This window comes from Panthera pardus, unplaced genomic scaffold, assembly GCF_024362965.1.
Source record: "Panthera pardus isolate Hobbes unplaced genomic scaffold, ASM2436296v1 HiC_scaffold_18, whole genome shotgun sequence".
In the NCBI taxonomy this organism is placed as follows: Eukaryota; Metazoa; Chordata; class Mammalia; order Carnivora; family Felidae; genus Panthera; species Panthera pardus.
This window is the reverse complement of record NW_026526743.1, coordinates 12,631,963-12,659,959: the sequence shown is the minus strand read 5'-3', so window position 1 is coordinate 12,659,959 and position 27,997 is coordinate 12,631,963. Positions and strand designations below refer to the sequence as shown.

Here is a 27,997-nt window from a genome sequence, read left to right as displayed (position 1 = left end):
CTTGGAGACGCACTCGGGGAAACACTAAGCTAGGAGGTAGTGAATTTAAACCGGGTAGGTGAGGTAGGTACCATATTGAAGTGAAGGGTGTACTTAACTGAGGGTAGGTTCTGGACTTACAAGGCAGAGACTACTTTTAAGCAAGAGTAGACGAGCTCTGTAGGCAAAGGGAGCCACCATACTTCACCAACTGTGGGCGCTGTGTGTTAAGGGTAACGTACGAGCATTTGGATAAGGGTAGAACCTGTTTCAACTCAGGGTAAGCCCTGTATTCCACCGTATTTAACTAAGACACACTCTATTTTTTAACCGTATACTGAATCAGGCATTGCATTTAACGAGGCATTTCACCAAAGGCAGGCACTGTCTTCAACTGAGAGCAGACGACACGAAGGTAGTCACTGCATTTAGCCAAAGGAGGGCACTGTCTTTTCCTATCCATGGCACAGAGATGGGACTTGATGTCACCGCAGGAAACAGAATACCCCTTTTTCTAGGGGCTTCCTCCTTAGCAGAGACTGGTTTTCCTCAGCTCCTGACAATTCTACAACCTGCAGTGAAAGTGTCCCCATGGCAAGTTCACTCAGGCTCCAATGGTGGCTGCAGGTAGTCTGCCCCCTAAAGGCCAGGACCCAAATCTGCCCTGGTCCCCAGGACAGCATGCTGGGGAGACGGGAAGAAGAGAAGCACCAGAACAGGCTTGCATGACTCTTTATTCGAACCACCAGACCTGCCCCAACGAAGAGCTCCCCAGACCCTGCCGCACCTTATAGGAAAGGGCTCAGAGTCAGGGAGGAGGGACCCTGTTGCTCCTGTCCCTGCCGAGGGAGGTCAAGATGGAACCTGGGATTCTCCGTGACCAGACTACTCCCACTGCCTGTCCCTGCAGGGGACTGAGATGGGCCGCCCTGGCCCAGGTTGGGGGTGGGATCTCAGAGTTGCCCCTGAACAACACTCCGTTGAGGATGGGAGGCCTGGCCCTGGACGCCTCACGTCTCTGGGAGAGGATGTCGTGGTCCCTCGTCCATCAGACCTGCCGCCACTTTCCACCCCACCAGGGGGGCAGGACGCGTGTGCTCCCTCACCATCCGTGAGGACCCAGAGGGGGGTTCTCTGCATGACGTTCCTCCCCTCGGCCTCAGGCCAGCAGGCGGCTGTACTCCGCCAGGGCAGAGGACTTCTTTACGCCGTCCCAGATCCGGGCAGCGTAGTGGAACCTGGGGGAGGAGGTGAGTGGTCAGCAGCCCTGGCTGTGGCCTGCCAGCCTTGTGCTGACCCGGGCCAGGTGCAAAAACAGGTCCTGCGTACGACCTGCATGACCTGACCCCGGAGGCTCCTGGACCGGGATGTGGGGCAGGTGACAGTGCCGATGGGAGTGGCCCGGGTTCTGACGCCTCCCCTGGGGTGAGCAAAGCAGAAGGCACCTGGTCTGGAATGAAGGCCTCAAGCCCCAACTTGAGGGTCAGGATTCTACCTCTATCTCCCTCCAGAGTCTTGTGGCGATCAGAAACGTCTGACAGCTGCATGACCCTCTACCCGGCTGGGCCCTGCTACAGACCGTGGGAGAGTAGAGCCCCGAGCCCCCTCGCCCGCACGGCTCCCTGCCCCTTCCGGCCACGGCCAGCCACAGACCCCGGGGGAGCCGTGCTAGAGGCTGCACCCGGCCAAGCTCTTTCTCTCCAACTTCCGTGTCTCCTGGAAATTCGATGTTGCAGACCTGCTGCGGGCTCCAGACACAGAGGGTCATGTGGGGCTGGGGCTGGGGCTGGGGCTGGGGGAGGTCGGGGCTCTGTGAAAGCAGAGTGGGGAGAGCCAGGTGGCACAGGAGGAGGGAAGGTGGGGGGGCGCAGGGAGACAGTACCATCCAGTGAGAGCTGGAGAATGCAGCTCCTGTGGGGACATTTCAGCGTCCCCTCCTGTGAGGCCACGCTTTCCGCACTCAGGGCCTCAGAATAAACGCTTGAGCTTGACTGGGCTCACTGGTCCTACTCCTCGCCATCAAATGGCACCTAGCTACCGGTATGTGACATCACTATGTGACAATTCCTTTCTCTGAGCCTCAATTTCCCCACTAGTAAAACTGGTGACAAGACCTACACCCTACTGGCGACTCAGGAGGACTTAAGAGACAGCACGCTGTCCAGCGTGGAAGCAGTCATCAGCGTCCCAGAAAAGGGAACCGAGATGTGGAGAGATCACTGAGAACTTCCTCCAGTCTGCACCAGGGTGGGGGCCCCCACACTGACCACCCTGCCCGGAGCTCTTACCAGTTCTTCTCCGTGAGGATGGTGTGTGACAGCTGTGGCCGGGCCATGGACATCACTTGGCTCCGGAGCTTGCTCACCAGGGACTGGAAACTGGGGTGGCCACGGTACCCAGGGAGCAGGGAGAAGAGCGGGCTGGAACCGGGTCCTGGAGAGTTGAGGTGGGGACGATAAGGGGGTGGGGGGGACAGCCTGTCAGAGGGCCTTTCCTTTTTCCCAGGCACCCAGTATCCTGGGCTGGAATTCCAGGAGTACCTCCATGTCCAGACCCAGCCCAGCTCTTCCCGTACTCCAACATCTTGGAAACACACTCCTAAGAAAGGGTCCAAGCACCTCAAGGACAAGCCACGAGTCTCCCCTCAGACCAGTTGTGGGTCCCGATCACCCCAGGCCAGGGCAACCTCTATCTCCCACCAGACCAGGGAAGAACTGGTATCCCTGTGGACCAGACTCAACCATACCTGCCCGAGGTGGGTTTTCACTCTCTGCTTCGCTGTCCATGAAGGGCACCAGGAACAAATTGACCTCAGAGTCCAGGAAGTCAGGTGGGAGCCCAGGGAAGACGTTGCACTGTAACATGGACAGAGTACCTGCAGGAGAGAACCTATCAGCCTACAGATACTATGCTGAGGGGCAGGGGAGGTACACATATGATGGTCAAGCTAGAATCAGGAGGCCAGTCTGGACGTCTGGGCCACGGGCCAGAGCAGGAGTCAAGAGCCACTGGTCAGCCTGGGGGGTGATTCAGGGACCCTTACCCTTGTAACGCAAGTGGGAGTGAGCCATGAGCTGGTCAATCATCAGGTGCATCTGGCGCAGCTTTCGAGGACAGAAGTCCTCTCGGCGAGCTTTGTTCTGCAGGAAGACTGGAGGGGTGGGAAGAGAGATGTAGTCGCGTGAGGCAGCTGGGGCTTGGCCGTGTGGCCTTCCCCACTCGTGCCAAAGATCTGCCGTTACCCCTGGGCTCAGAGCTCTTGTAAATGTTTATGTTACATGTTACTTTGCTTTAGCACCAGACCCTGTGCTGGGTGATGCAGGGGACCCAGACGTGAGATCCGGTTTCTGTCCCCAAGGAACCCCCAGTCTGATGGAAAAGACCGAAGAGGAAAATAGCCACACAATCAGGAGTAAGACAGAAAGGCACCAGGGACTTGGTGAGGCAGAGGAAGTAGGGAAGACCCTGCCTGGGGTGTCATAAACGAACGAGATGTTTGCAGAAGGGCAGTGTGACAGTAGAGCAGAGCGAGCAGATGGTGTGAGGCCACAGGGCAAGCAGGGCACCTGGGGCCACTCGGGTTACTTCAGCACTCCCCTCGCCCCCAGTCTGTGCTGGAGGTGCGGGGGACAGAGAAATGGGCTGATGTGGATCCTGTATATAAAAGGCTCCCCTTCTGATCAAGGAGCTGGACCCAGACTCAGGGTCGTGCCCTTGGTGGCCAGGTGGGAACCTTGGAGGAAGAAGCAGCTAATCTGCTGACTTGCTTCCTCCCAGCTCCCCACTTCCCCAGCGCTCCTGGTTTTCGCCCCTCCCCCGTCCCCCTGCTTCCCCCCCTCCCCCTGATTTCTCCCTCCCCCATCCCCCCGCCCCCCCCCCCCCCCAGCCCCAGTCAAGTCCCTCACCCAGGTGGGGGTAGTACTCAGTGCCTTCGTCAGAGCCTGAGGAAGTGCTGGACTCGTGGCTGGGGGATGGGGTAGAGGGCTTCACCATCTCTGCTGTCTGCAGGAACCTGGGGTTCAGGGCGAGAGGTTGGTGCTCTGGCATGGGCACCCCCTGTCCCACAGCCTGGGGAGGGGGCCCCCTTTGCGGATCTGATAAAAGCTACAGCTACACCGATTTTAGGGGATTTTAGGGAATTCAGAGACAACTCTCTCAGACACCAATCCATGGACCCGTGTCAACTGTATGCGTTTTTAAATGAGTCTATGCTATTAAAAAAATACTTCATTTTTTAAAGCATTGGTAAGATCACCACAAAACCAAGTGGAAAGTACGGGGATTCCCATGAATGTCCCGCCCCACTCCCACACATAGCCTCCCCCACTGTCAACATTCCAATGAGCCTGTGACACATCATCATCACCCAAAGGCTATGCTACACACTAGGCTTCCCTGCCAGTGTTGTCTACTCTGCGCGTTTTGACAAAAAGGACATGTGCCTGCCACACAGCATCACAGGGAGCGGCGTCACTGCCCTAACAACCCTCCATGCTCTACCTATCTGCCCCTCATCTTTTTACTTGTCCCCACAGCTTTGCCTTTTCCAGAACGTCATGGAGTTGGGATCATACACTAGCCCTTTCAAACTGGCGTCTCTCACTTAGTAATACGCACTCAAGAGTGTGTACCTTCCTCCTTTTCACGGCGTGATAACGCATTTCCAGTAACATTCCCTTGTGTGCATGTACCATAGTTTATCAATTTACCTACTGAAATATACCTTGATCACTTCCTCGTTTTGGCAATTACGAATAAAACTGCGTTATAAATATCCATGTGCAAGTTTCTGCATGGACCTAAGTTTCAGTTTATGCCATTTTAAAATAAAATTTCCAGACATGTAAATAAAATAAACCTGCTATCTGAAGGAAGGGCTCATGGGAATCCGATAAAAAGCACGGACATTCTCCTCACACGAACACACATACAAACGTGTTGTCCACAGTTTCGTGGGGTTTCCCTGCCGAGAAGCCCACCTCAGGCTCTGGATTAAAAGCAAGATTCTGCCACGTGCCGGGCCGAGTCCATACCCCAATCAGAATGCAAACTCCACAGGGCAGTCTGGTAAATTCACACCTGTGTCCCCAGTGCCCCGAACGGGGAATGGCATCCATAAATGGTCAATATACTCCTCTCACGTGAATGAATTCAAATAGACTATGGTGATGGTAGCAGCGCGGGTGTTTCAGAAATGAGACACTTAGGGGCGCCTGAGCGGCTCAGCTGATGAAATGTCCGGCTTGGGCTCAGGTCATCAGAGTTGGTGAGTTGGTGAGTTCGAGCCCCACATCGGGCTCTCTGTCAGCGCACAGCCCACTTCAGATCCTCTGTCTCTCTGCCCCTCCCTCACTCTCACTCTCACAAATACATTAAAAAAAAAAAAAAAAAAAAGACATTTAGATCTGGTCAAAAGGGCTGGTTTTCCCAGAAAGTCATTTTTACTGTTGGCCAGACCAGACCCACAGTTCACCCCAACCCCCAGGGTTACTAACATAAACATTACATTCCCATTTACCACCGAATGCTGTTAAATTCTTTAAACTCATTTAATCCGCATAAAACAATTTGCCTATGAGGAGCTAAGGAAAAATAGACCACTCACCTGCTAAGAGCTGGGGTTCAAATCCTGGGCTGCCTTACTTTGGAGACATCTGCTTCCCTTGGCTCAGCTCTCCCCTCCCCATGAGCTCCTGTTCCTTCCTTCTGGCTGGGCTCTGTGCCCAAGGCGGCTGGCCTCCGCACAGCTATCCCCTGGGGCCTGAGGCCAAGAGGAACCCTTACGCCTTAGGTTCTGAGCCAGTTCTGTCCAGGGGGCATTTCTAAAAGCTCCAGCTGCTTCAGGCAGGACTCTGGCCAGATCCTGACTCCTTCCCCAGATCCTGACTCCTTCCCCCTTCCTGCCTGCCCGGGTACGGTACATGTGCCTGGAGATGGACAAGAGGGACAAACCCGCTCCTGATTACGCTATTCATTCTACAAACGTGTATTAACCACCTTGTGCCAGGCACTGTGTGAGGCACCAGGGACTCAGACTGGGAGACAGACCCTAAAAAGATCTGCAATGTCCTGCTAGGGAGTGATAAATGCAATGAAGGAAAACACAGTAGCGTAAGAGTGGGGTGGTGGTGGGGTGGTTCTAAGTTATAAGATCTATGTTATAAGATGTTATAAGATCTATGTTATAAGATCGGGGAAGGCCTGAGGTGGGACGACGTGAGGGAGGGAGTCTGAGGTCTGTAGGAAGAGTGTTCTGGCTGAGGGATGCGGCGCGGAGGTCCTAAGCTGCACGAGGAGTAGCCATGGGGCCACTAGGGCTCTAATGGGGGGAGCGAGGGAAAGTGGTGGGAGAGAAGGTCAATGAGGAGACTAGGACCGTCCCGTGGAGGACCTTGTAGGCCATGAGAAGGACTTTGGATTTTGTTCTGAGTGATGTATAAAGCCAGTGGGGAGTTGTAAGCATGTGTATGTCTGCTAGGTGGTGGTGACCCACTCCAACTCACATTTTATTTTATTTTAAGTTTATTTTTGAGAGAGAGAACATGCATGCATGTGTGAGCATGCACGACTGGGGGAGTGGCAGAGAAGCAGAGAGAGAGAGAGAAAGAGAGAGAGCGAGCGAGCACAAGAGTGAGAAAATCCCAAGCAGGATCCACACTGTCAGCACAGAGCCCGACTCGAGGCTCCATCTCGCCAACCGCAAGATCGTGACCTGACCCCATATCAAGAGTCGGACACTTAACTGACTGAGCCACCCATGCGTCCACAACTCAGACTTTAAAGGGGTCCCTACGGATACTGTGTGGAACGTATGAGACCCAGGCAAGTGGCCGAGTCTCTGATCCCCATCTCTTGCCTTCGCTCCCTGCCCCCACCCCCCCAACCCTCCCCGCCACCTGCTCACCTGTATAAACTGAGGTCTGTGAACCAGTCCTGGACAACGATCACCACGTGGCAGACCGTGAAGAGGAAAGCCGCGATCTGGAGCGACTGAGAGGGGGCAGGAAGGGGTGACCGAGCTGGAGGTCCCCCCTACCCAGACTGGGGCCCCTGCTCCCAGGACTTAGCTGAAGGGGCAGCAGGGTGAGAGCCTCAGAGCCGTTAAGCACCTACTGTGTGCCCAGACTCCGCTGGCACTTCCTTCACAGGCCATCCCTAAATTGGGCAAGATGGGAATGATCACTCCCATCTCACACAGGCAGATAACAAGGCCTGAAGGGGGAGGGGGCAGGAAATGACTCTTCTGAGGAGCACAGCCAGGAGGTGAGCCTGACGGGACTCTCAGTGCTATTCTTTCCTACAGCTCTTGGGGCACCCAGGGCTCTTTATGAAGCAGAAACAAGGTCAACCCATATCCAACTCCCCACCGCGAATCTCGAGGGGGAAGGGTGAGACCTTCCCTAGGTCCGGCTTGGTCCCCTCACCTGCATCTCAACGTAGGTGTGGGGCAGGTTGTACTCTGGAGGCAGCTTGCGGTCATTGTTGATAAGGTGGTCCAAGATGGAGGGGCTCAGGATGGGCTGCGGCAAGGAAGAGAGGGTGTCGGGAACGGGGGCTGGAGGCCGGGACCCTAAGTGTCACAGCCACCCAAGTTCCGCAAGTTGAAGGCCAACACCTTGCCTCTCTCGGGGCAAAATAAGGTCAGAAACACAGGCGGTTTCTGATGAGTAAGAGCTAGTCAGCAAAAGGGGGTGAAAGAAGAATGTTTCAAAGCAGATATACTTCCCCCAGCTCCTTTATGAATTATCACCCCTCTCAAGTGCCTCGTGCTCAAAGAGAACTCTCCTAGTGCTAATAAATGTAATATTGGCTTGCATGAGTCATGTCCCTTCAAGACACTTTCCTTTTCTTAGTTGTTTCAAATGCTTTCAAAACTTTGCTAAGATAATTACTTTGGTCAAAAAACGATGTTTAGTGTGAAAATTGGTGAGGATTTAAAAACGGCATCAGTGGGTGTAAAAGAATCCATGGTGAGTGCATCACCTTTTCTTAAAGGAACATTCCATTTAAAAGCCACAAGAGTGCAATCAGTTTGGTGGTCTTACTGACTTCTTGCTGCAGCGAGTGGAATTCTTTAAGGAAGACAGTTTCCCAATTGCTGGCTTTCTAAAACTCCCAATAGAGCTGCATGCTCTATTCTGTCCTGTTTTAACTTCTGTTCTGCTCCACATGGGCCTTGGACCCAGCTCATGGCAGGTCAGCCTGTCTCCAGGTCCCCTAGTGGCCCCTGCACAGGGCCTGACTCACAGATCACATCTGTGGGCTTTCACTGTCCGTGCCATCCACAACTATGGTGACTAGAACTCTGCTCCATCAACAGTCAGGGAGAACCACGTAGGGGCCGGGCCCTGACCAACAGAGCTCCTCCCTAAAGCGCTCCAGGCAGGTGGGGAGTGGGAGCAGTACGCTGTGGGAAGAGGCTGTGATACGTCAGTGCCACAATGGAAGGCGCACGCGGCACCAGTGGGGGCTCAGAGGAGGGGGAGGCTTCTGGGAGGAGGCGATGCCCCGGCAGAGTCTTCTCGGAGGAGAAGGCATTAGCCCGGCAAAATGGCAAGGGGAGAGAGAGTGTTCTCATGCTCATGATACTGACAGCAAAGTATGAAGTACCAACCTCATGGCAGGCGCTGCCATTAGGGCTCTACTTGTATTAACTCACCGAAGCCTCACAACAACCCTACGAGGTAGGCAATGATGTTTTTCCCACTTAAGAAAACCGAGGAACAGGCAGTTTCAGATAAAGGGTAGTTTCGGATAAAGGGAACAGGAGGTGGACGGCCCAGGGTGGGAGGGGGATCAAGGCGAGGCCTTGTGGTGCGTCCGGTGGAGCTAGAGACTACGCCAGAGAGGGGAGGCTGGAGTCTGAAGGAGGTGAGCCCCACGAGCCCTGAACACCACGTTGAAGAATGGGGACTCTGCCTGGGGGCAAGAGAGAGGATGAGGAAAGCCGCCACAAACACACAGGTCAGTTCTAATGACAGTGATGGGCCTGAACGCTAACTACATGCCAGGTCCTGTGCCAACCACTCTGCCTGGACCGTTCCACTGAAGCCTTGCAATGAACCTGTGAGGCTGAGTACGATTATCGTCCCCACTTATAGACGAAGAAACTGAGGTTTGAGGGGGAGTAAACACCAGCTTCACATCACCCAAATGGTAAGAATTAAAGGCAGAACCTGGACATACACAGACCGGCCTCGAGGGCCCACACATTTAGCCACTATGCTAGAAGATTCTCTAGGCTACTGTGTATACGATGGATGGGAGGGGAGGGAGGCAAAATCTGAAAGCGTGCTAAAGGCCAAGAAAAGACACAACTTGTCCATAAGCACCTAGCGTGCCCATGGCTGGGCTGGGACCACATGGAATCCAAGCGGGGTTCTGGCTTAACAACATTCAGGGATGGATGTGAAGGTGGCATGCAGGAGGGCGGGCACGTGGAGGTCAGCACCTGTGTGTCCAGGAAAACAATCCGCTCTTGGGTAATAAAGAAGTCAATGCCACTGGTCTGGTTGCCCCCTCGTTCCTTCATCTCGGCACTCTGGGCCCGGAAAACATACGCCCTGTGGAGAGAAGCGGGTGGGATGCATTAGAGGCGCGCTTCTCAGCCTCTGATGCCTCCAGAGTGCAACCATGTAAAATGAGCGTGGTTCCCTACGCTCTCAAAGCCCCCTACAAAGCCCTCCACCTGTGGCCCCTGTTGTCTGGAGAACCACATTTTATTCCACATGACTTCACCTTTACCCATAAGAAGATCTATTAACCCATCTAATGAAGTCAGTAGAGTGAGGTGTTTAAGAGTCAGGACTTTGTTGGACCGCTGGGATTCAAATCCCAGTTCTGCCTCTTCCTGGCTCTGTGGCTTTGGGCAAGTCCTTAATTTCTTTCTCCTTGGCCTCCTCATCTGTAAATGGGGATAACAGCAGTCTCAAAACTCTTAGGGCTGCTATGAGGCTAACTGCCGTAAAGCCCTTAGGAAAATGCCTGCTAGGCAGCGATACGTAATCGTTAGCTGTGAATTACCCAGTGCACTTGCCATGGGCCGGGCCCGGAGATATAGCTCTGAGAGCTCTCCACCCTCACAGCGAGAGGCTGGGTCGTTGTAGAACTCCGTTCCCAGTTCTTCCCCTGGGAGGAGAGTCTCCCTCGGTTCTATCTGCGTCGGACCGGAAGATGACGCCAAAGCAGGCACAGCTGAGCCTTGCCCTAGACCATGGAGCTCAACTGGGTCACATTCTGCGACCTGGACAAAGTGATTTTCTCTTTCAATCTGTAAAATCAGGGTAACGGTATTTGTCTCTCAAAAGGTAATCCCCACCTCCCTGAGAGGCGTGTTACGCTGTCTGACACCCACTTAACAACACCATACTGAAGGCCTCTGATGTACCAGATACCGGGATGCGACAGGGAACAAGGACCGTCTCTGCTTCCAAGCAGCTCCTGCTCTAGCTTACAGATCAACACAGATCAGTAACTGTGAGCGGTAGGAAGAAGGGGTGTGTGGCGCTCAGGATGGGGATAGCTCAGTTGGGAGAGCTGGGAAGGGCTGCCGTACAAGAGACAGATGACCACACTGAGAATGAGAGACAGAAGAGTTTATTGAGCGACTTTAATTAAGTTAAAGGGTGGAGGATGGAAGCAAAGACTGTCCCAGGTGGACGGCAGGTGGCGCGTGTGGGGAATCAAAGACCAGTGTGGGGAGAGGGGAAAGCGGAGAACAGGGGGACTGGGAGCAACAAGAGGGAGCACAGGCCTCTGTGGGGCCTGGTAAGGAGCTGGGGCTTTGGCCCACGAGCCTGGAGTAGCCCTGAAGACATTTAAGTAGGGAAGTGACAGGACTGGAGGTGGGTTTTGAAAGGCTCCCCCTTGTGCTATGTGGTGAGCCGTAGTCTCCCTTATCCTCTCCGACCTTGACCGCCTAGGCCTTCCCTTCTTGCTCACTCCGCGCCAGCTCCAGGGCCTTCATGCCATTCTGCACACACACCAGGCAAGCGCTGTTGCCTCAGACATAGGCTCCTGTCATTCCCTCTGATTAGAAAGCTCTCCCTCCTCCCAGTCTGCTTGTGCTCAGTGTCCCTCTTTGCGAGGCCTTCCCTGACCACTCTGTTTAGGACTGTAATCCAGCACCAACCACAGCTTCCCTATAATCCCTTCCCGTTTGGGTATCACCTTCTCACATGTCAAATAACGTAGTTTGTTTGCCTTCACCCTGATTAGAATGAAGGCTCACCAGGACAAAGGTTCTTGCCAGTTCTGTTGACTGTTGTATCCCCAGTGCCCGGAACAGTGCCTGGCACGCTGTAAGCACTCATAGATGTTAGCCGAATTGAACTAAAGCAGGGAGATCAGTGAGGAGATTCTTGACATTCAGTAGGGGAGATGTCGGAGGCTTGGGCCAGGAGATAGGAATGAAGGAAGGGAGAAGCAGATGAATTCTTAACGTAAAGGGGGCCTGACGGCAAGAGTTGGCACCAAAGTCCGCCACACCACGGGCTGACGTGGCTCAAAAACATAAGCAGAGGGCACCTCGGTGGTTCAGGCAGTTAAGTGTCTGACTTCAGTTTAGGTCGTGATCTCATGGTCTGGGAGTTCGAGCCCCATGTTTGGCTCTGCGCCAGCAGTGTGGAGCCTGCTTTGGATTCTCTGTCTCCCTCTCTCTCTGCCCCTCCCCCACTCACATTATCTCTCAAAATAAACTAAACAATAAAAAAACACAAAAGATACGGCCAGGCCAGTAGAATTCTCTCTAGCTCAGGAATCTGAACTCAAAGCCGGGGGAAGGGGAGGAGAAATTTGCTAGTTGGGGGTGGAAGCTGAGACGGAAAGAATGCTATCTGAGAGAGCTGGAGCTGTTCCCAGGTGGAGCCAAGGTGAGCTTAAGTTACAAGTTGACAAGAGAAGAGACGGACCTGGGAGGAAGGGCAGCCCCACAGCTCTGGTTCTAGTGGACGTACAGTCTCACGATAGTGGTTCTTAACCTCCTCTGGGTCTCCATCGGACCCTCTAAGATCTGGGGGAAACTACAGACCCATTTCCTAGAAGAAAAGCCCAACTGCAGATAGATGTAAAATCCCTCATATACTGTTAGGAGGAGGTTCGTGGACCCCCTGATATCCATCCACGCAATGCAAGATAGTATCACCTGCTTTATGGAAAACAAAAACAAAAACCAAACCCCTACATTTTCTAGACAATCCCTTTCTCATTCTCCAGTTTGAGTCGTCCTTAATCAGACCGGTTATGTCTCTCCTCTCTAGTCCCTTCCTTTCTCCTTTTCCTTCCCTGCCCTCAGTTCTGGTCCCTAGTTCCTAAGCTCTCTCTTCCCCCAAATCCTCTCCTGTGACTTCATACTTTTATTTTCACAATCATCACCATCCTTACTCAAGAATGCAGGACCGAGGCTGGTCTAGAACCCATGCCCTACGTTCGAGTCTCTTTCCCGGTTCTATTTACCAGGTCTTAGCAACCAGTATCCTATGAGCATTTGCTCTGTGTCAGGTTCTTGTTAACTTTGCCTTCCTGATCGTATCCTCCAAAAACCCACTTTACACATGACGAGGTGAGATACTGGGAAGTGAAGCGACATTCCCAAGGTCAATTAGCTGGTGAGTGGCAGGGCTGAGACTGAAGTCAACCTAAATCCAAAGCCGGGCTCTGTACCATTCCCTGGGGCGAGGCAGGAAGGGAGGGAGAAACAGGACTGGTTATCTTGGAGCCACACAAAGATTTAGTCCAGGCCCTAATCACCCTAATCTGACAAAGACATTGAGGCCAAGGGAGGTGAAACATTTTCCCAAAGTCCTTTGGTAATACCACTTGCAATACCCAGGCCCACCCCTCCCTGTCCTCCGGGTAGGTGTCCACCTCCCTCCTGGTCTTCCACACCCCTTACCTCTGGTCCTCCTCAGGAGTGTTCGCTGACAGCAATGACATGACCATGGACTTGCCTGTCCCCTGAAGGCCCAGGACACCAACCACCAACACATCGGTCTGATCCAACAGGTACTGTGGGAAGATGAAGGAATGTGAGCCTCGTAAATCTGTCAGCTGCTGGAGTGGGAGTGAGACTGGGGTGGGGTGGGGGGGCAGAGACCGGCCCGCCTGCCTTGTCGGATGTGGAAGCAAAACTTTGACGCCTCCGATCCCCTCAGTTGGGCAAAGGGCCCCTGTACGTATGCGGTGGCACAGAGAACATTTGTGAGGGCTCCCGAGAGGAGAAGAGCCTGGCATGGTCAAGAAACTAATGGAAAGTCAGTGCCGCAGGAACACAGCGGGCAAAAAGGGAAACCTGACTTTGGGGAAGAGTAGAAGAAAGGCACAGGAATGAAGAACAGGTGGAAGGACAGGATGTGGTATCCGAGGGCTACTGCAGCAGACTCCTGGAGGACTTTCGGCTTCTGGCAGGTCAGGAAAACACGCAGAAGCGTGAAAAAGGGACAAGAGTGAGGAAGGGGAGGTCAGTCTGTCCTGGATCCTGTCCGGGATTTAAGAGTCCTAAGACCTTCACCTCTGGGCCACGAGCTCTGATGCCTTTCACCACTAGGGGGTGCGAGAGACACGCTTTAAAAAAAAAGAGAGCCGTCCTCAACAGGCTCCTTAAAAATCAACTGGAGTTTTTTGTTTTTGTTTTTTTTTTAAAAAGGAAGCCAATCTTGGCTCTAACCCTAGACACATTAAAGCAGAAAGAACACCTAGCGCTAGCCCTGTTCAATAAGCTGGACACTGACCACATGGGGCCATTTAAATTTAAGTTCATTAAAATTAGGGGCGCCTGGGTGGCTCAGTTGGTTAAGTGTCCAACTCTGCCTCAGGTTATGACCTTCTGGTCCGTTGAGCTCGAGCCCCATGTCGGGCTCTGCGCTGACAGCTCAGAACCTGGAGCCTGCTTTACATTCTGTGTCTCCCTCTCTCTGCCCTTCCCCATTCTCGTGCTTTGTCTCTCTCAAAAATAAACATTAAAGCAAAATTTTGTAAGTTCATTAAAATGAAACAAAACTAAACCTTCAGTTCCTCAGTTATATTAGCCACATATGGGGATATGTGGACAAGTGCTCGATAGCCACTTAGAAGGATAGTGGCTACCATACTAGACAGTGTAAATACAGAACACTGTCACCACTGCAGGGCGTTCTAATCTGACAGTGCAGGGTAGGCCTGGACACTGGCTTTTGTTTTGTTTTAAGGCCCTCCAGTTGATATCAATAGGACAGCGGACATAGAAAGGAAGGAGGCCGGGTAAAATACAGACCCGGCATGCTGTCCTAGTAAGTCCAAGCTGTTGGAGAAGGAGAAGGGACACATCTGGGAGAATCTGGGCAGCAACGTGATGTGACGGGTCTAGGGGGGAAAAGCAGCAGGAGAGGAGAAATGAAGCCCGAGAGTCTGGAGGTAGGCATGCCGGTCCAGGGATGTGAGGTCTGAACTAGGCCAGGGGCCACTGAGATGGAAAAGGGAGCCTCTGGGAGTGACGTTCAAACCAGTTAACACTGGTACTGCATGGGTTGTTTCGATCAATCAGGAGGGGAACTGGAGCAGGGTCTAGGAGGCTGACCTGCGGGGGCAGGAGATGGTGAAGGAGGTCCCAGGGCATCTGGGTGGTAGCGGGAGTCCCTCTTTGCCAACCGGTATCGTGGCTGTTCAGTATTTTAACAACCAGCACAGCCCATGTACTGCAAGCCACTGCAACTCAGCCCTGGTTAGGTGAGAACTTTCAGATTCCTTCTCTCTCATTGTTGCAATTGCCTGAAAGCTGTCTAGTCCAGTATCACCTGCCAAGAGGGTGGCGGTGGGGAGGTGGGGTGGAGGCAGTGAGACGCGGGACCCGGGGAAGCTCAAGCAGGGAGACCCATGCTCCCCACTCAGTACCTCAATGGCGCTGTCACACCAATTCATCTGGTCATCTACCAACTTGATGCTGTGCTTCATGCGTTCTGGGGGCAGTAGTTTGGCCTGGCCCACGACAGCTGGAGACAGGAGAAAGCAGGAGATGGGATGTGGTGAGGGTCTGTGTGAGGGCGGTCCAGCTCCTAACCGTCCTCGACAGGCTCCTGCCCAGGCCCCAACTCACGGTCCATGGCTGCGGGTGCGGCAGTGCCCATGCCTCGGTTCTGGATCTGGTACACAGGCTGCGTGGGTCTCTGTCCCTCCTTCTCTCCCTTGGGCGGTGCGGGGGCTGCAGGGGGTGCTGGGGCAGCGCCCTCGGGGGTGGAGGTGGTTGTCGCAGCCGCAGGCCCTTTCCCCTCTTCCCGTGGTTTCATGAGGACGATAGGCTTCTCGAGAGGGGCTGGGGCAGGTGGGGCAGCCGGGGCTGTTGGGGGTGGTGGCTGCTTAGACTATGGGAGTGAGAAGGTTCCGGTCAGCAGGAGAGATCTTTGCCCTAACTGCTCTCAGCCTCCCCTTCAGAAGATTCTTCCCTGCTCACCCGCTCTGCTGGAGGTTTCGAGAGGATGATGGGGGTTTTCTGCATGACCGCCGTGCTGGTCTCTTCGCTGCCATCCTGTGGTGAGGGAGGGCAGTTACTCGGGCATGGCTCCCTCGCCTCTCAGAGACACTCCCCAGGGCCTTTGGGTGCCAGGTACAATTCTAAATGCCTTCACATATTAATTCCACCAGCAACCCCGTGAGATAGACACTATCATCCCCATTTTACAAGTGGAGATACTGAGGTTAACTGGCTTGCCCAAGGTCACGTGGCCAACAAAGAATGGAGCCAGGCTTTGAACCCTGGCAGCCTGGCTCCACAACTGCATTCGGCTGCCTCTGCCCGAAGACAAGCCCAGGTGGAAGGAGCCAGGGCTCTGGAGCTAGCCCTGGGTTCAAACTCGGCCCTGCCTTTTGCTGGCTGTGTGAACTTGGCTAAGGCCTCACTTCGGCCTGTTTCCTCATCTGGCCAGCAGGGATAGGAAATTCTTCACAGGACTACTACAGGCTGAGCGTAGCTGGAACTTGACAACTGTCCATGTGGCGTCTGACGCATGGCAGGCGCTCACTATCTGACAGCCGCTATCCGGAGAGCCCTGCTACCCTGATCGTTCTTCATCACTCCTCAGCTCCACTTACGCTTGCCAGTAGCCAGGGGGCTGATCCCACACCTTGCCTTCATGTTTATTTTGACTTACCCCCAATCTGCTCAAGAAAGGGAGATCGGCTTTTGAGCCTCATTCTTTTGAGCCTTGTTCCCTGAGGAACCTCAGGAGAGCCATGACCCTGCAGTGGGTCTATTTCTTCACCATACACTGGGGATACTTACTTCAATTCTGCTCACTTCACTGGCCTATGGTGAAGAACAAAGGGCATGAAAGTATTTGGGAAGAAGAGCTGTGACAGAACCACAGGAGAGGCTGCGGGCTTTCAGAAGGCCAGGGAGGGAGACGGGGAGAAGGTCCGGGGAGGAGAGGAGGATACCTGGGACGAGGACAGGAGATGTATTCAGGAGGCACAACGTACAGGGTGACTGACGTGGGGAAGGGGGTGTCCAGGATGAGGCCCAGGGGGCTGTCATGGATACTAGGAAAAATGGGAGGAAGATGCCGAGGTCGGCGGGGGACATGGAGGACGTGAGGAGTCCACTGGCCACTTAGGAGGCTGCCAGGGATCAGTGGCAAAGTCAGAGGCAAAGACAAGAGGCTTCGGAGAGGCTGATCCAGGACTAAAGCTGAAAGTGCACGATGATGGCGACATTGTCCAGGGTATGTGTGGCAGGAAGAAAGAGACCCTGTGTTCTCACTTATGCTGTAACCCAAGGAAAGAAATAAGAGCCGAGCTCACTGTGAAATCAATTATTACTCATGTCTACCGTTTTATGGCTCAGAAAACAGTTCCAACTGTTACTTTCTTCTTCCCCCCAGGGCTCTCTCAGAGGTGGGCGGGGCCCTAGAGAAAGGACACGAGCAGGGGGCAGGTTCTGACAGCGAGTCACCTCAGCACAGGAGAGAAGACAAGGCAGGACCGGGGCGCACGCCGAGGCTCCTGGTTCCCAGTCCAGGACGCTACGGCCGGCAGACCAGTGCTGTGCTTGGGCTCAGCTGGATTTGGGTTCGGGTTCTGGCCCCAAAGCTCACTGATTTTGGGACTCTGGGTTGAGTCCTTTCTCCCCTGAGACTCACTCTCTTCATTAGCGAAAATCAGATCTGTCCTAGGCTCTACTTCATGGGGTAGCTAGAAGAGTGCAGGAAGACCCGAAAGACGTTAAGGCACCTTGCACGTGCACGCTGCTCAACACCTAGGAACAGCTGCGGTTATCATGGGACTCTTCGAAACATGAGCTTATGGCGCCTCTCAGCTCAAACCCTCCAGTGCCAATTTCATTCAACAAAATCCAAAGTCCTTTCTCAGGCCTATCAGGTCCTACGTGATCTGGCCTGAGTTACCTCTCCGACATCATCTTCTATTACCTTCCCTTCTTTGGCCACTGCAGCCACACTGGCTTCCTGGCTACTCCTTGAATACACCAGATATAGGGCTCAGGGCCTTCCCATTTGCCGATCTGTCTAGAATGCTCTTCACTCAGATTTTGTCACGGTGTATTCCCTCGCCTCCTTCAGGTCTCTGCTCCAAACCCACCCTTCAGGGAGGCCCTCTCTGTCCGCTTCATCTAGGACAGACCCCTTTGCCACTCTCTACTCTTACTTCATAAGGCTTTTGTTCACAGATTGATCCCCAGCATCTAGATTAGTGCCTGGCACGTGGCAGGTGCTTAAAAACATTTGTGGAACGAGTGGATATGTGGATGCTGCCCTTGGGCCCACTCACTCACCCGTCTCTCTCTCTCCCATGGGGCAATGTAGTCCCTCTCCCGACCACCAGGCCCGGAGAGGTTCTGGGGGCCACCGGGGCCAGGCTCTTTCCAGCGTCGCCGCCTCTCTATCCCATAGAGCCCAGGCTGACTATGGCCAGACTCAGACATGGTTGCCTACAGAGAGAGAGAGACACACACAGAGAGAGAGAGAGAGAGAGAGAGAGAGAGGGAGAGAGAGGTGGATTTCAGAGTGAGGACAGACTCTTTTCAATCTATTTGGTTCACTCTGGACTGTAAGGCGGCACTTCCTTTCAAGAGAGCTCTGTGGCTGTGGCAGTGACTGCTAGCTTGCTCTCAAGATCTGTTCTCTTCTTCCAAAAAAATAAAATAAAACCCTCAGTTCTGAGCTGGGCACATGGCTGTCCAGAACACACCTCTCAGCACCTTTTGCAGTTAGGTGGCCATGTGACTAAGTTCTTTCTGGCCAATGGTATGACACCAAAAGTGTGTTCTAGCAGCTTTCAGAAACTTTCCTTCACAGATGCTGGCACATGCCTTTTGCCCTTTCCTCCTCCTGGCTGGGAGGAATATGGTGTGCAGGCTGGAGCTCAAGCAGCCACCCTGGACTGGAAGGAAGGAACGAAGGAAGGCTGGCGTGGCAGAAAAAAAAATCGGCGGTCTCCTGTTCACCTGGCGTTATTTCCTTCTAGATGCAGTGGGAAACAGCTACACTTCTCTTACTTGTAGCCAAAACTACTCCCAACTATTAGTCACTTGGCCTCAACCTGTATCTCATAGGGGGAGGGGGTCACATAAAAATGGGACCTATTCTTTCCCAAACTGTGGCAAAGCATTTCCTTACAAACCAGTAACATGATCCTCAGTGCGACAACTACTGCTTTGATTACCTAATACTGGCATGTGTTGGGGTGGGGCTCCTGCACTCAAGGCCCTATCTTATCTGGTGTCCCTCTACATCTCAGTCTGTCTACCTTAGGTTTCTGATGGCCCGCCATCCCTCACACTCCCAAGTCTCACCGGTGGTTAATCTAAGATGTTATAAAATGAACCGCCACCTATATGGTCTACTCCCTACCATTTAACTCGCTTTATAGGTCCCTCGAGGGACTTTCCCCAGCTGTTTACACTTCATTCCAGAGAAGTCTCTGAATACTTAACAGTCTGTTTGCAGGAGAGGCCATTTCCTTTACAGCTCAGAGGTCAAGTTGGCAAACTGTAGGCTACGGACCAAATCAGGGCTGCCTTCTGCGTTTGTAAATGACGTTTTATAGGAATACAGCCACCTCCATCAACTTAGAAGTTGTCTATGGCTGCCTTCTTGATCCAGTGACAGAGTCGAGTGGTTGAGACAGAGACAGTACGACCTGCAGGATCTCAAACAATTCCTCTCTGTCCCTTTACAGAAAAAGTCTGCTGATCCTTGCTTAGCTCTTAAGTGCCTATGAAATCATTTTTATTTTTAAAAAAATTTTAGGTAAGCTCTGTGCCCAATATGGGGCTCGAACTCACAACCCCAAGATCGAGAGCTGCACTCTCCACCAACGGAGACAGCCAGGTGCCCCCACCTGTGAAATGGTTCTATGAATCCCCCACCTCCTACCCAAGTACACAGTCACAGATCCCTGTGAGAGATTCGCTTTCCAGAACAGCAGTATCTGTTAACAGGATGTAGGAGTAGGGGCTTGTCCAGCGCCCCTCTCATTGCTACAAGTGACCTCTTCTCCCCCCACCCCCCCACCCCGTCACAAACCCAGCTGAAGACTGCCTTCTGAGACAGGAGGGCAGGGCCTGTTTACACATGCTCATGGAAAATGATCCACTCAGCACTTAAGTGACTGTTTACAGTCTCTGGCAGAGATTCCCCTCAGAAACTGGGAATCCTCCCTTCCTTGCAGTTAAGGGTCACTTTGCACATTATTCTCGAGACAGCCCCACCCCCCCCAGTGCTTCAGTGTCTCTTTTCATTCCTCCACAGGGACTCTGCCCCAGCACTCCAGTCCATTTGTAAATGAGAAGCCCCAAGAGAAGCCCCTTCTCATGCAGCAAGTGTCCGTTTGCATGTTTTTTTCTGGAAACTTCCACAGTATTTGGGTCTATTGAACAGCTCTATGGGGGAGCTCCCCAGAAGGAGTCCACCTACATACAGTTTGGGGACCCCCCCCCATGTTTCCAGGCTCCTCTGGGGAGTCTCCCAAAATGTATAAAGCCAGTCTATTTGTGTTTATTTACAGGGCTCTTACAGTGACCTCCCAGATGTTACGAATCTGACTAGGCATTCTTTGGGGGAGTTTCCTCAGTGCTTAAGTATCTCTTCATATGCCCCCTTTGGGGACTCTTCCAGAACCTACGTGTCTATTTGCAAACTCTGAGGGGAGACTTCTCTAATTCCCAACTCTGTATTTACACACCACCACCCCCAAGAACTTCAGAGTCTATTTACACTATTTTTTAAGGACTCTCTAACACTTGTAAATACACGTTTACAAGTTTGTATATGGGGCATCCCCTAAAACCAATGAGTCTCTCTCTATCACTCAGGTAACATCCCCAATAATTAGACACCTGCTTACAAGCCTCCTATGGGGAACCCTACGATTTAGGTTTCTATTTACATAGGATTCGGAGGACCTCCCGGGTGTACAGGGTCTGTCTGTAGACCCTCTGCGAGCGTGTTCCCAAGACTTGTTTCTCTTTACACGCTATCGTTAGGACGTTTACAATACTTGACGGCCAGTTTAAAGGCCCTATTAGGCCCTCCCCGAAGTGAAGTTCCTATCTACACCTTACTTATCTCCTCCCCACCCCGCGCCCGCCAACCCGGTATTTTAAGGGTCGCCCTTGAATGCCTAGTCTGTTACGCACACCTGCCGGACGTCCGAGCAACCGTTTAACGGTAGAGAAGGGGGCGGGGCCCCGAAACGCGCCCAGCGCCCCGCCCCCTGCCGGTGCACGAGCCTCGCGCGGGCTTGCGGGCCCCTTACCTAAGGCGGCTGCTGATTGGCTCTTGGGGCGCAGCGCTACGCGCGCTTTCCGTGACGGGGCTGGTGGGGGGAGGTTCCACTACAAGCCACGGGCCTGTAAATGGCGTCTAGGGGACGAGGAGCGTTGGGGAGAGAGAGAGAGAAAGCAGGCACCGGTCACTCCGGAACCGGTCTAGGCACCCCGGAAGCGGCACCCAAAGAACGCCGGCCCGAAAGAGGAAGAGGAGAAGGTAGCACGGGGCGGAGCGGAGATCAGGACCCGTGGGGTGCTGGCCTTGCGCATGCGCCGAGGGCTGGGCGCGCCAGAACGGAGCGTCAGAGCCGGGCTGAGCATGCGTTGATGGAGGTGGTTGGCTTTAGCACGCATGCGGATGACGGAGGGGAGGAGGGCGGACGCTACGGTTCCGCCTTAGTGTGCGCGCGCTGCTTTGAGGCCCATGTGGGAGTGTAGCGAGGAGGGAGAGAGGGCGGCTCCGGAGATGGCAGGTTCGAGTCCCGCCTCTTCAGTGGCGTTGGCGGGATTCGGTGGGGTGGGGTGGGGCGGCGCGGCAGGGAGGAATTTCAGGGTCCTGGGCCGAGTAAGTGCTGAGAACACGGGAATGAATTAGACCTAGTGTGTGCGCTGTAAGACATAACGCTCTGTGGAGGGAGACAACTAGAGCAAATCACTGAAGGAAAGGGCCCAGGTCCGGTTTGACCTTGAAGGGCGGGAAAGGGTACTCCAGGTGGAGGGAAAGGTCCAGACTGTTTTGGACTCAGAATTCCCTCTGGGTGGGAGGTGAGGCCGCAGAGACGGGCTGGTCAGATCCTGAAGGCCTGGGAGACGGAGACTAGTGGCATAGGATTGTTCAGTCTCTCGCCCGCCGCGGTGGGGGAGGAACCCAGGGATAGGGGTCGAAAATTCAAGAAGCCAGTGGCGCAGCCTTGTGCGCACCAGAGTCGGGGGTGGGGGGGGAGAAATGCCCGGCCCGAGGAGAGCGCATGCGCGCAGCGGTTTAGCTAGAGCCCGCGGTTACCACTGGGAGGGAAATAACCCCGGGGAGGAGAGAGAAGGGGCGTGTGTACAAACGTACGTTCATATGTATATCGGTGAATGGGGGAATTTAACCATTTTTCATTTGCAATATTACTAAAAAAATTTTTTGTAATTTATAACTGAACAGGGGATACATGTACTTTCTGACAAAATTCAGGCAGCCACTAGGGTACACAAAGTCTACTCTGGTTCTCATATTCCATTCCTGAAGCACCGGCTCCCAGTTTCCTTCTGGAATGACTGTTTAAGCAAAGCACTGAGGATAAGAGCTTGAGCCTGGGTTCACACAAATGGCAGCTGACCTTGGCCACGTTCCTCAACCCTCTCTACCCCCGTTTCTAAAATGGAGATTGGTGGCACCTTATAATGTTCCTGGCAGAGTTAAATGGATGAAAGTACCCAGAATAGTGCTTGGTGCGTAGTAGCACTATGTGTTGTCATTATTTTGTGCTGCGCTCACCCCCCCCCCAAGCCTCATCCCTGCTGCCATTTCCTCAGTACCCGTGCCAGGTGGAACTGTTTCAACAGACTGCCACAGGCGCAGTGAAAACACCAGTCCACAGACTAAGTTGAGAGTCCTGTTGATGGATTCTCTGAAGGCTGTGAGTGTTAAGCAGAGACACGCATGATAGACGATGCCTCTTTGTGTCTGTCCGTGTTCCTGTTTAGTGGCTTCATCTCTGGTCATGCCCATTTTTCTCAACTAAAATTTTCAATCCCAGGTCACCCTCCATGCCAGTTTCACAACTCTGAGCAACCATCAGGTGGAAATGACTTTAAAAGGGGAAAGAAGGGGCCTGGCACTGACACTGGGCCCACTGTGTACCAGGCTGTTTTATATATGTCACCATAACTTTTCCCCTTCTCCATTTAACAGATGCAGAAAATAGCAGTCTGAAAGAGAATGTCCTTACTGAAGTCCCCTAGCCAGGAAGCAGCAGGGCCTGGATTGAAACGCAAGCCTGTCTCACCCTAGAGCAAGCCCACATTTTTTTCCCCTGGCGGCGGGCAGCCTGCCTAGTGGTGAGTCAGTGGTGCAGACAAGCACCCAGAAACCTGCCTTTTCTCCTTAGTGGCATGATTGTGTGGATGTGCCATGCCCTAACCATTTCCGTATTGATAAACATTTAGGCTGTTACTGAACTTTGGCTCTTACAAGCATTTGCTGTGGTTACTAACCTTGTACATCTGATTGCATGTGTGTGATAGGATTATCAGTAATATCTTGTTTGAAGTGGAATTGTGGGGTCAAAGGGTCCACGCTTGGGAATGTTGAGAGCCATGGCCACTTGATGTATGTTATTCATTTCTCCGTTGACTTCGGTGTTCATTTTATTCATTTATATGTTGACTGAATTCTGGAACTCTAGTCAGCTGCCAGGCATGGCTGTAGGCTGGAGATCCTACAGGGAAATAGGCCAGAGCACCTGCCCTCTAGGAGCAGATATTCCAGTGAAGCAGATGATGTCAGGTAAAAGATGAGTGGAAGGATAAGTCAGGATAAGGAAATTTCGAGTGACGGAGGTCAGAGGTGGTCAGGGAAGGCTCTCTTGAGGAGATGACATTTGAGCAGAGTCCTGAACAAAGTTAAGGAACTGAACCGTATGAAGATGCTGAAAAGCCGTGGAAAGACCTGAGGAAGAAGCGGAGTGGAGCTGGTGTTCGAAGATTGTCAAGGTGACCGGAGTGGCTGGAGCAGAGCGAGGGGAAGAGAGAAAGCATTATTTAGGAATGAAGCTATCGAGAGGGGCCGGGTTACATAGGGTCTTGTAGGCCACGGGAAGTTACTTGCCGGGTGTAACAGGAAGCCGTTGGAGGGCTGTGAGCAAGGCCCGGCATGTTGAGATGTGTGTTTTATAAACATCTCTATAGTGAACACCCTGAATTAATGACTGTGGTTGCTTGTGGGGATGAAGGTTCTAGACAGATACGGAACAGAGCTGTGAGGACGAGTGTTGAAGACTTCTGCTTTTTTGAGCAATGTGACTGTTGTCTGTGCACAGAAAAGTTAAAGTATTAAAGCAGCGCCAGTTGCTGTGAGGAGAATGGCCTGCAGCTGGGCAGGCGTGGACACAGGTGATGAGGAAGCCCATGTCCCTGCCTGGATGGGAGATGATGGTGACTCAGAAAGAGGGTTCTGTGAGAGGAACCATGAATCAGGGATGACTTAAAAGTTACCCTAAAGGTTTTGGGCTTGACCAACTGGATGAAGGGTGATGCTTTTTCACGAAGATGTGGAGGAGTCCTCTTGGTGGGAAATCGACAAGCTTTGAACCTGCTGACCCTGAGATGCTCGCTGGACATCGAGTAAGGGGCGGCAGTTAGGACAGAAGCCAGGGTTGTAGACTGAAAATTTTTTACTGACTTTTCATTGTGAAATTTTATTTTATTTATTTTCAATTTTTTAAAATGTTTTATTGTTTGAGAGAGAGAGTGAGTGGGGGGAGTGGGCAGAGAGAGAGGGAGACACAGAAACTGGAGGAGGCTCCGAGCTGTCAGCACAGAGCCTGACTCTGTGGGGCTCAAACTCATGAACCACGAGATCTGACCTGAGCGGAAGTCAAACGCTTAACTGCCTGAGTCACCCAGGTGCCCCTCGGGCGTTTTTAAGGTGGGAGGAACTATAGCAGGTTTGTTTGCCATCAGCAGTGCTAGAGGGAAAATGGACATGGAGACTTAGGAACCTGTCCTCAAGCAGGTAATGGGGGTGGTGCTGACAGTGTACAGGGGAGAGACGGATTGGCCTTGAATCAAAGAGGGGCCAGCTCTTCCTGGTAAAAGAAAGTCATACCATCTGACATTCCCTCTGGATTGTGAAAACCGCTCTTGTTCCTTCTGTGTTGGCAGTTATTGTGCACAGCATAAAAGCTCAAGCAAGGTCTTTGGACTGCAGTCTGGTATTGATGTAAATGGTAGGGCTTCCTTTACGAACCATAATGAAGAACTGGACAGATGGTCGTGATGTTTGTTCTAAGTGGCTGGGGCCAGAGGGAGAGGACGGTGGTGGGCAGTTACAGCAAGGGATACTGGGGAAGGATGGGGAGCCCCCTGGCAGGAGCAGCTGTGACACTGCGATTTATAATAATCTATGTGGTCTTTGCCCCTTTTCTGGCTCATAGCACCTAAAACCCTTGGAATTTTGTGCGGTGAGAGCAGAGGTGTCTTTTGTTATGTTAACGAGGTGGTTTTTGGAAAACACTTGGGTAACCTAAAGCTGGGGGCTTGTTGCCAGGGCCCCAACCTTGTAGAGGTTGAAATAGCCGGTCTGACCCTTGGCCTTCTGGAAAGGGAGAAGGGGTGGTTGGAGCTTGAATCAATTGCCAGTGGCCAATGATTTAATCAGTACTGACTTTGTAATGAAGTCTCCATCAAAACCCAAAAGGACCAAAAAAAAAAAACCCAAAAAACCCCAAAAACCAAAACCCAAAAGGACAGGGTTGAGAGAACTTCCAGGTTTTAGGGCATGTGGAGATTTGGGGAGAGTGGGGCCCCTGGAGAAGGCCTGGTAGCTCCCACCCTTCCCCATACCTTGCCTGTGTGTCTCATCCATCTTCCTGTTCCTGAGTTTTATTCTGGTTTATAATAATTACTGATTTACAATAACCAGGAATCCAGTAAGTAAAATGTTTTTCTTGGAGTTCTGTGAGCTGCTATAGCAGATGACTTGAACTCAAGGGAGTGTTTGTTGGAACCTGTGCTCTGTAGCTGATTGGTCCAGAAGCACAGATGATAACCTGGACTTGCCACTGGCTTCTGAAGGTTGTGTGGGGGTGGGGGGTGCGGTCTTGTAGGACTGAGCTCTTAATCTCTGGAATCTGATGCTGTCTCCAGGAAGACAGTGTCAGAATTGAGTTGAAGTATAGGACATCCAGCTGGTGTCTGAATTGCTGGGGGGGAGGGGGGGGACCCACAGACTGGAATTGGGTGCGGGGTCATTAGCAGCCAGGGTGGGGTGGGAGGAGGCTGAAGGGGGTTGTGGAGCCTGAAGAGCCCCCAAGGTGAGGCCTGTGGGTGTATTAACACAGTGGAACACTATTCTGCAATGAAAAAGAGTGAGCGGCATGGATGGATCTCATAGCCACCGTGCAGACTCTAAGAAATCAGTCCACACTAGCATGTAGAGCAGGGCTGCTTTCAAAGTTGGGCAAAAGAGGTCAGGACGGTGGTTACTGGGGATGGAGTTGGGTATTGGCTGGGAGGAATATGAGAACCTTTAGAGGGCTGGAAACGTCTAGCTTGATCTGAGTGGTGGCTGCTCCGGTGAATAAATTGGTAAAAATTCAATGAGACTGCATTTAAAATGTATGTGTTTTAAAAACATAAAATAAAATATGTGTGATTTACGTAAAATGGATCTCCATAAAAGAAGAAATGAGCCGAGCCAAAAAGCTAGACTTTGACAGAAGGGCAGGTGGGAGCCACAGAAGTTTGAGCCAGGGCTAGGTCCAGGGACGTGTGAATGTTGGGAGAGTCCTCAGGGTCCCGGGATGCAGGTGCATGGAAGGAGAGAGGCCAGAATCTGCCTCAGCCTCAGCTCCTGACCGGCTTTCTAACTGCCACCCCTCTCTGGGCCCTCTTTTCCCCAACCAGCCCTCTCATGGGAGTGGAGGTAAAACAGGAGAGAAGCCCAGAGCATGTGAGACTGAGCTCCCTGGGGACAGACATCTGATTCGTGCCTGTGGCCCTACTAGCCCCTGATAGAAGTGCTGATTTTGTGAGGGGGAGTGCAGAAGCTGCCGGAAGGGGGGTCTCAGGACCCATGCCCCACATTGGGAAATGGGTGAAAGTAGCGGGGCAAATCCAAGATACTTGAGAACGGGATCGCTCACGTGTCCTCTTAGTTTCTTAGTGAAAAGCCACTTCTAACCAGTTCCTGCCTTGTCACAGTGAAAACCACCTTAGCTGGAGGTGAGGAATTTGGGCCCCCCAGGCGTTCAGGGTTTTCATTCAGTGATATTCACTGAGGCCCTGCATGTGCCAGCCCTTGACATTGAAGACACGGTAGAGAACAGAAATGAAAATACGGTATTAATCATCCCTGAGCTGCTCAATGGGCCCGTTGGCTAAGTGCTGGGGCTCTGGAGCCAGGCTCCCTGGGTCAGAGCCCAGCTCCCCCTTCTCTACTGTGGCTTTGGACAGGTTTCTTAAATCTCTCTCTGCCTCAGTTACTTTTTATGTAAAACGGGACCACACAATACCCACTTTGCCTCCTTTTTAGAGATTTTGTGCGGTCGTTTGGCAGGGGATCTGGCTGTAACACTGCAAGGAGGGCTTCCTGCAGGGGGAGGGTGTTGGAGATGTCTTCAGAGGTCCCATCCAGTTCCTGTCTCCTCTACTGCCAAGTGGGCTGGTGTCCAGAGGAAGGGCAATTCGTGGCAGTGGGTGGTGCAAGCCCCAGTTTAGCTCCCGGAGCCGAGGGATGAGGCTAACTATGGCTTTGCAGGGAAATCCGAAGATAGCTCAGCAGAGAAGGATGACTCCCAGCCGGGCTTCCCCGCAGAGCGAAGGAAGCGAGGGTGAATCAGCCTCTCAAAGTGGAATGGAGCCGTTGAGGGAAGTGATGGGAAGTGAAACCTCCAAGAGGTCCAAGGCCAGTCGGCCTCTGACTCACCTCAGGCAGGGCAGAGGGAGGGCTCAGCCACAGGGCAGGGCAAGCTGGGTGTGAATCTGGGCCCTGTGGCCAGACCTCCAGCCTCTAGACGTGGCCCTTCCTGCAAGCTCAGTTTCTGTATCTCTACAACGGGGTGGGAAGGGTTTGGTCGAGGTGATTTACAGGAGGGAAGCACACAGTAGGGCCTCCAGAACTGCTAGCCCCTCCCCCTTTCCTGTCTGAGTCTTAAGCAGATAATGAAATGAGTATGTTGGGATAGTTTGGGGTTCTTGTTAGTCTCCTGACCGGTGAGTCGTCATCTAGGTCCTGGCGAGATGAGTAGGGGAGGGAGGGCGGCAGGAAAAAGAAAAAGAGCAGCCATGCACCACATCTGAAAAATCAATAGCGAAAATAAAAATGATGAACTGTCTCTCGTGTATCTGGTTCTTACTAAATGCCTGCCCGTCTGTGCCAGTCCCTGTTTTCATCTTCACAGCAGTTCCGTGGGAAGGTGGACCCATTCTAGAAGTGAGGTAAAATGTTCAGAGAGGTGAAGCCACTTGCCCAAAGTCACACAGGTAGTGGATGGCAGAGCTAGGCTTTGGACCCTGAACCAAATCCTGGAATTGAAGCCTTTGCTCTTAGCCTCAGAT

General features: G+C 52.8%; 1 protein-coding gene and 1 long non-coding RNA gene across 4 annotated transcripts; one reads left to right on the top strand and one right to left on the bottom strand.

Moving 5' to 3' along the window:
• Positions 1-695: 695 nt before the first annotated feature.
• SMG9 (SMG9 nonsense mediated mRNA decay factor) lies at positions 696-20,974 on the bottom strand. 2 transcript variants are annotated; one of them, XM_019434489.2, is made up of 14 exons: positions 20,719-20,974; positions 17,735-17,890; positions 15,401-15,475; positions 15,047-15,311; positions 14,845-14,942; positions 12,872-12,984; positions 9,431-9,542; positions 7,404-7,499; positions 6,884-6,969; positions 3,885-3,991; positions 3,023-3,130; positions 2,726-2,854; positions 2,268-2,412; positions 696-1,217 (listed from the first exon to the last, which is right to left on the bottom strand). In XM_019434489.2, the coding sequence occupies exons 2-14, from the start codon at positions 17,882-17,884 to the stop codon at positions 1,139-1,141; spliced, it is 1,563 nt and encodes a 520-aa protein (XP_019290034.1). In that variant the 5' UTR covers positions 17,885-17,890; positions 20,719-20,974; the 3' UTR covers positions 696-1,138. The 2 variants fall into 2 exon arrangements, with proteins under 2 accessions (XP_019290034.1, XP_019290035.1); XM_019434490.2 differs by lacking the exon at positions 17,735-17,890 and having other exon boundaries at positions 20,719-20,972.
• On the top strand, positions 20,852-27,774 carry LOC109257993 (uncharacterized). 2 transcript variants are annotated; one of them, XR_002076158.2, is made up of 2 exons: positions 20,852-20,948; positions 22,632-27,774. It is a non-coding gene; the product is annotated as an uncharacterized LOC109257993 (long non-coding RNA). The 2 variants fall into 2 exon arrangements; XR_008423331.1 differs by lacking the exon at positions 20,852-20,948 and adding an exon at positions 21,092-21,204.
• Positions 27,775-27,997: the final 223 nt, after the last annotated feature.

What these genes read in the sequence shown, in the direction of transcription:
- SMG9 (XM_019434489.2), bottom strand. Translation starts at nt 17,884, where the DNA reads ATGTCTGAGTCTGGCCATAGTCAGCCTGGGCTCTATGGGATAGAGAGG. An exon ending in ACTCCTGAGGAGGACCAGAG is followed by an intron (nt 9,543 to 12,871) that starts GTAAGGGGTGTG and finishes TTCTCTCCACAG; the next exon opens with GGCGTATGTTTTCCGGGCCC. An exon ending in TTGTTTTCCTGGACACACAG is followed by an intron (nt 7,500 to 9,430) that starts GTGCTGACCTCC and finishes TCCTTGCCGCAG; the next exon opens with CCCATCCTGAGCCCCTCCAT.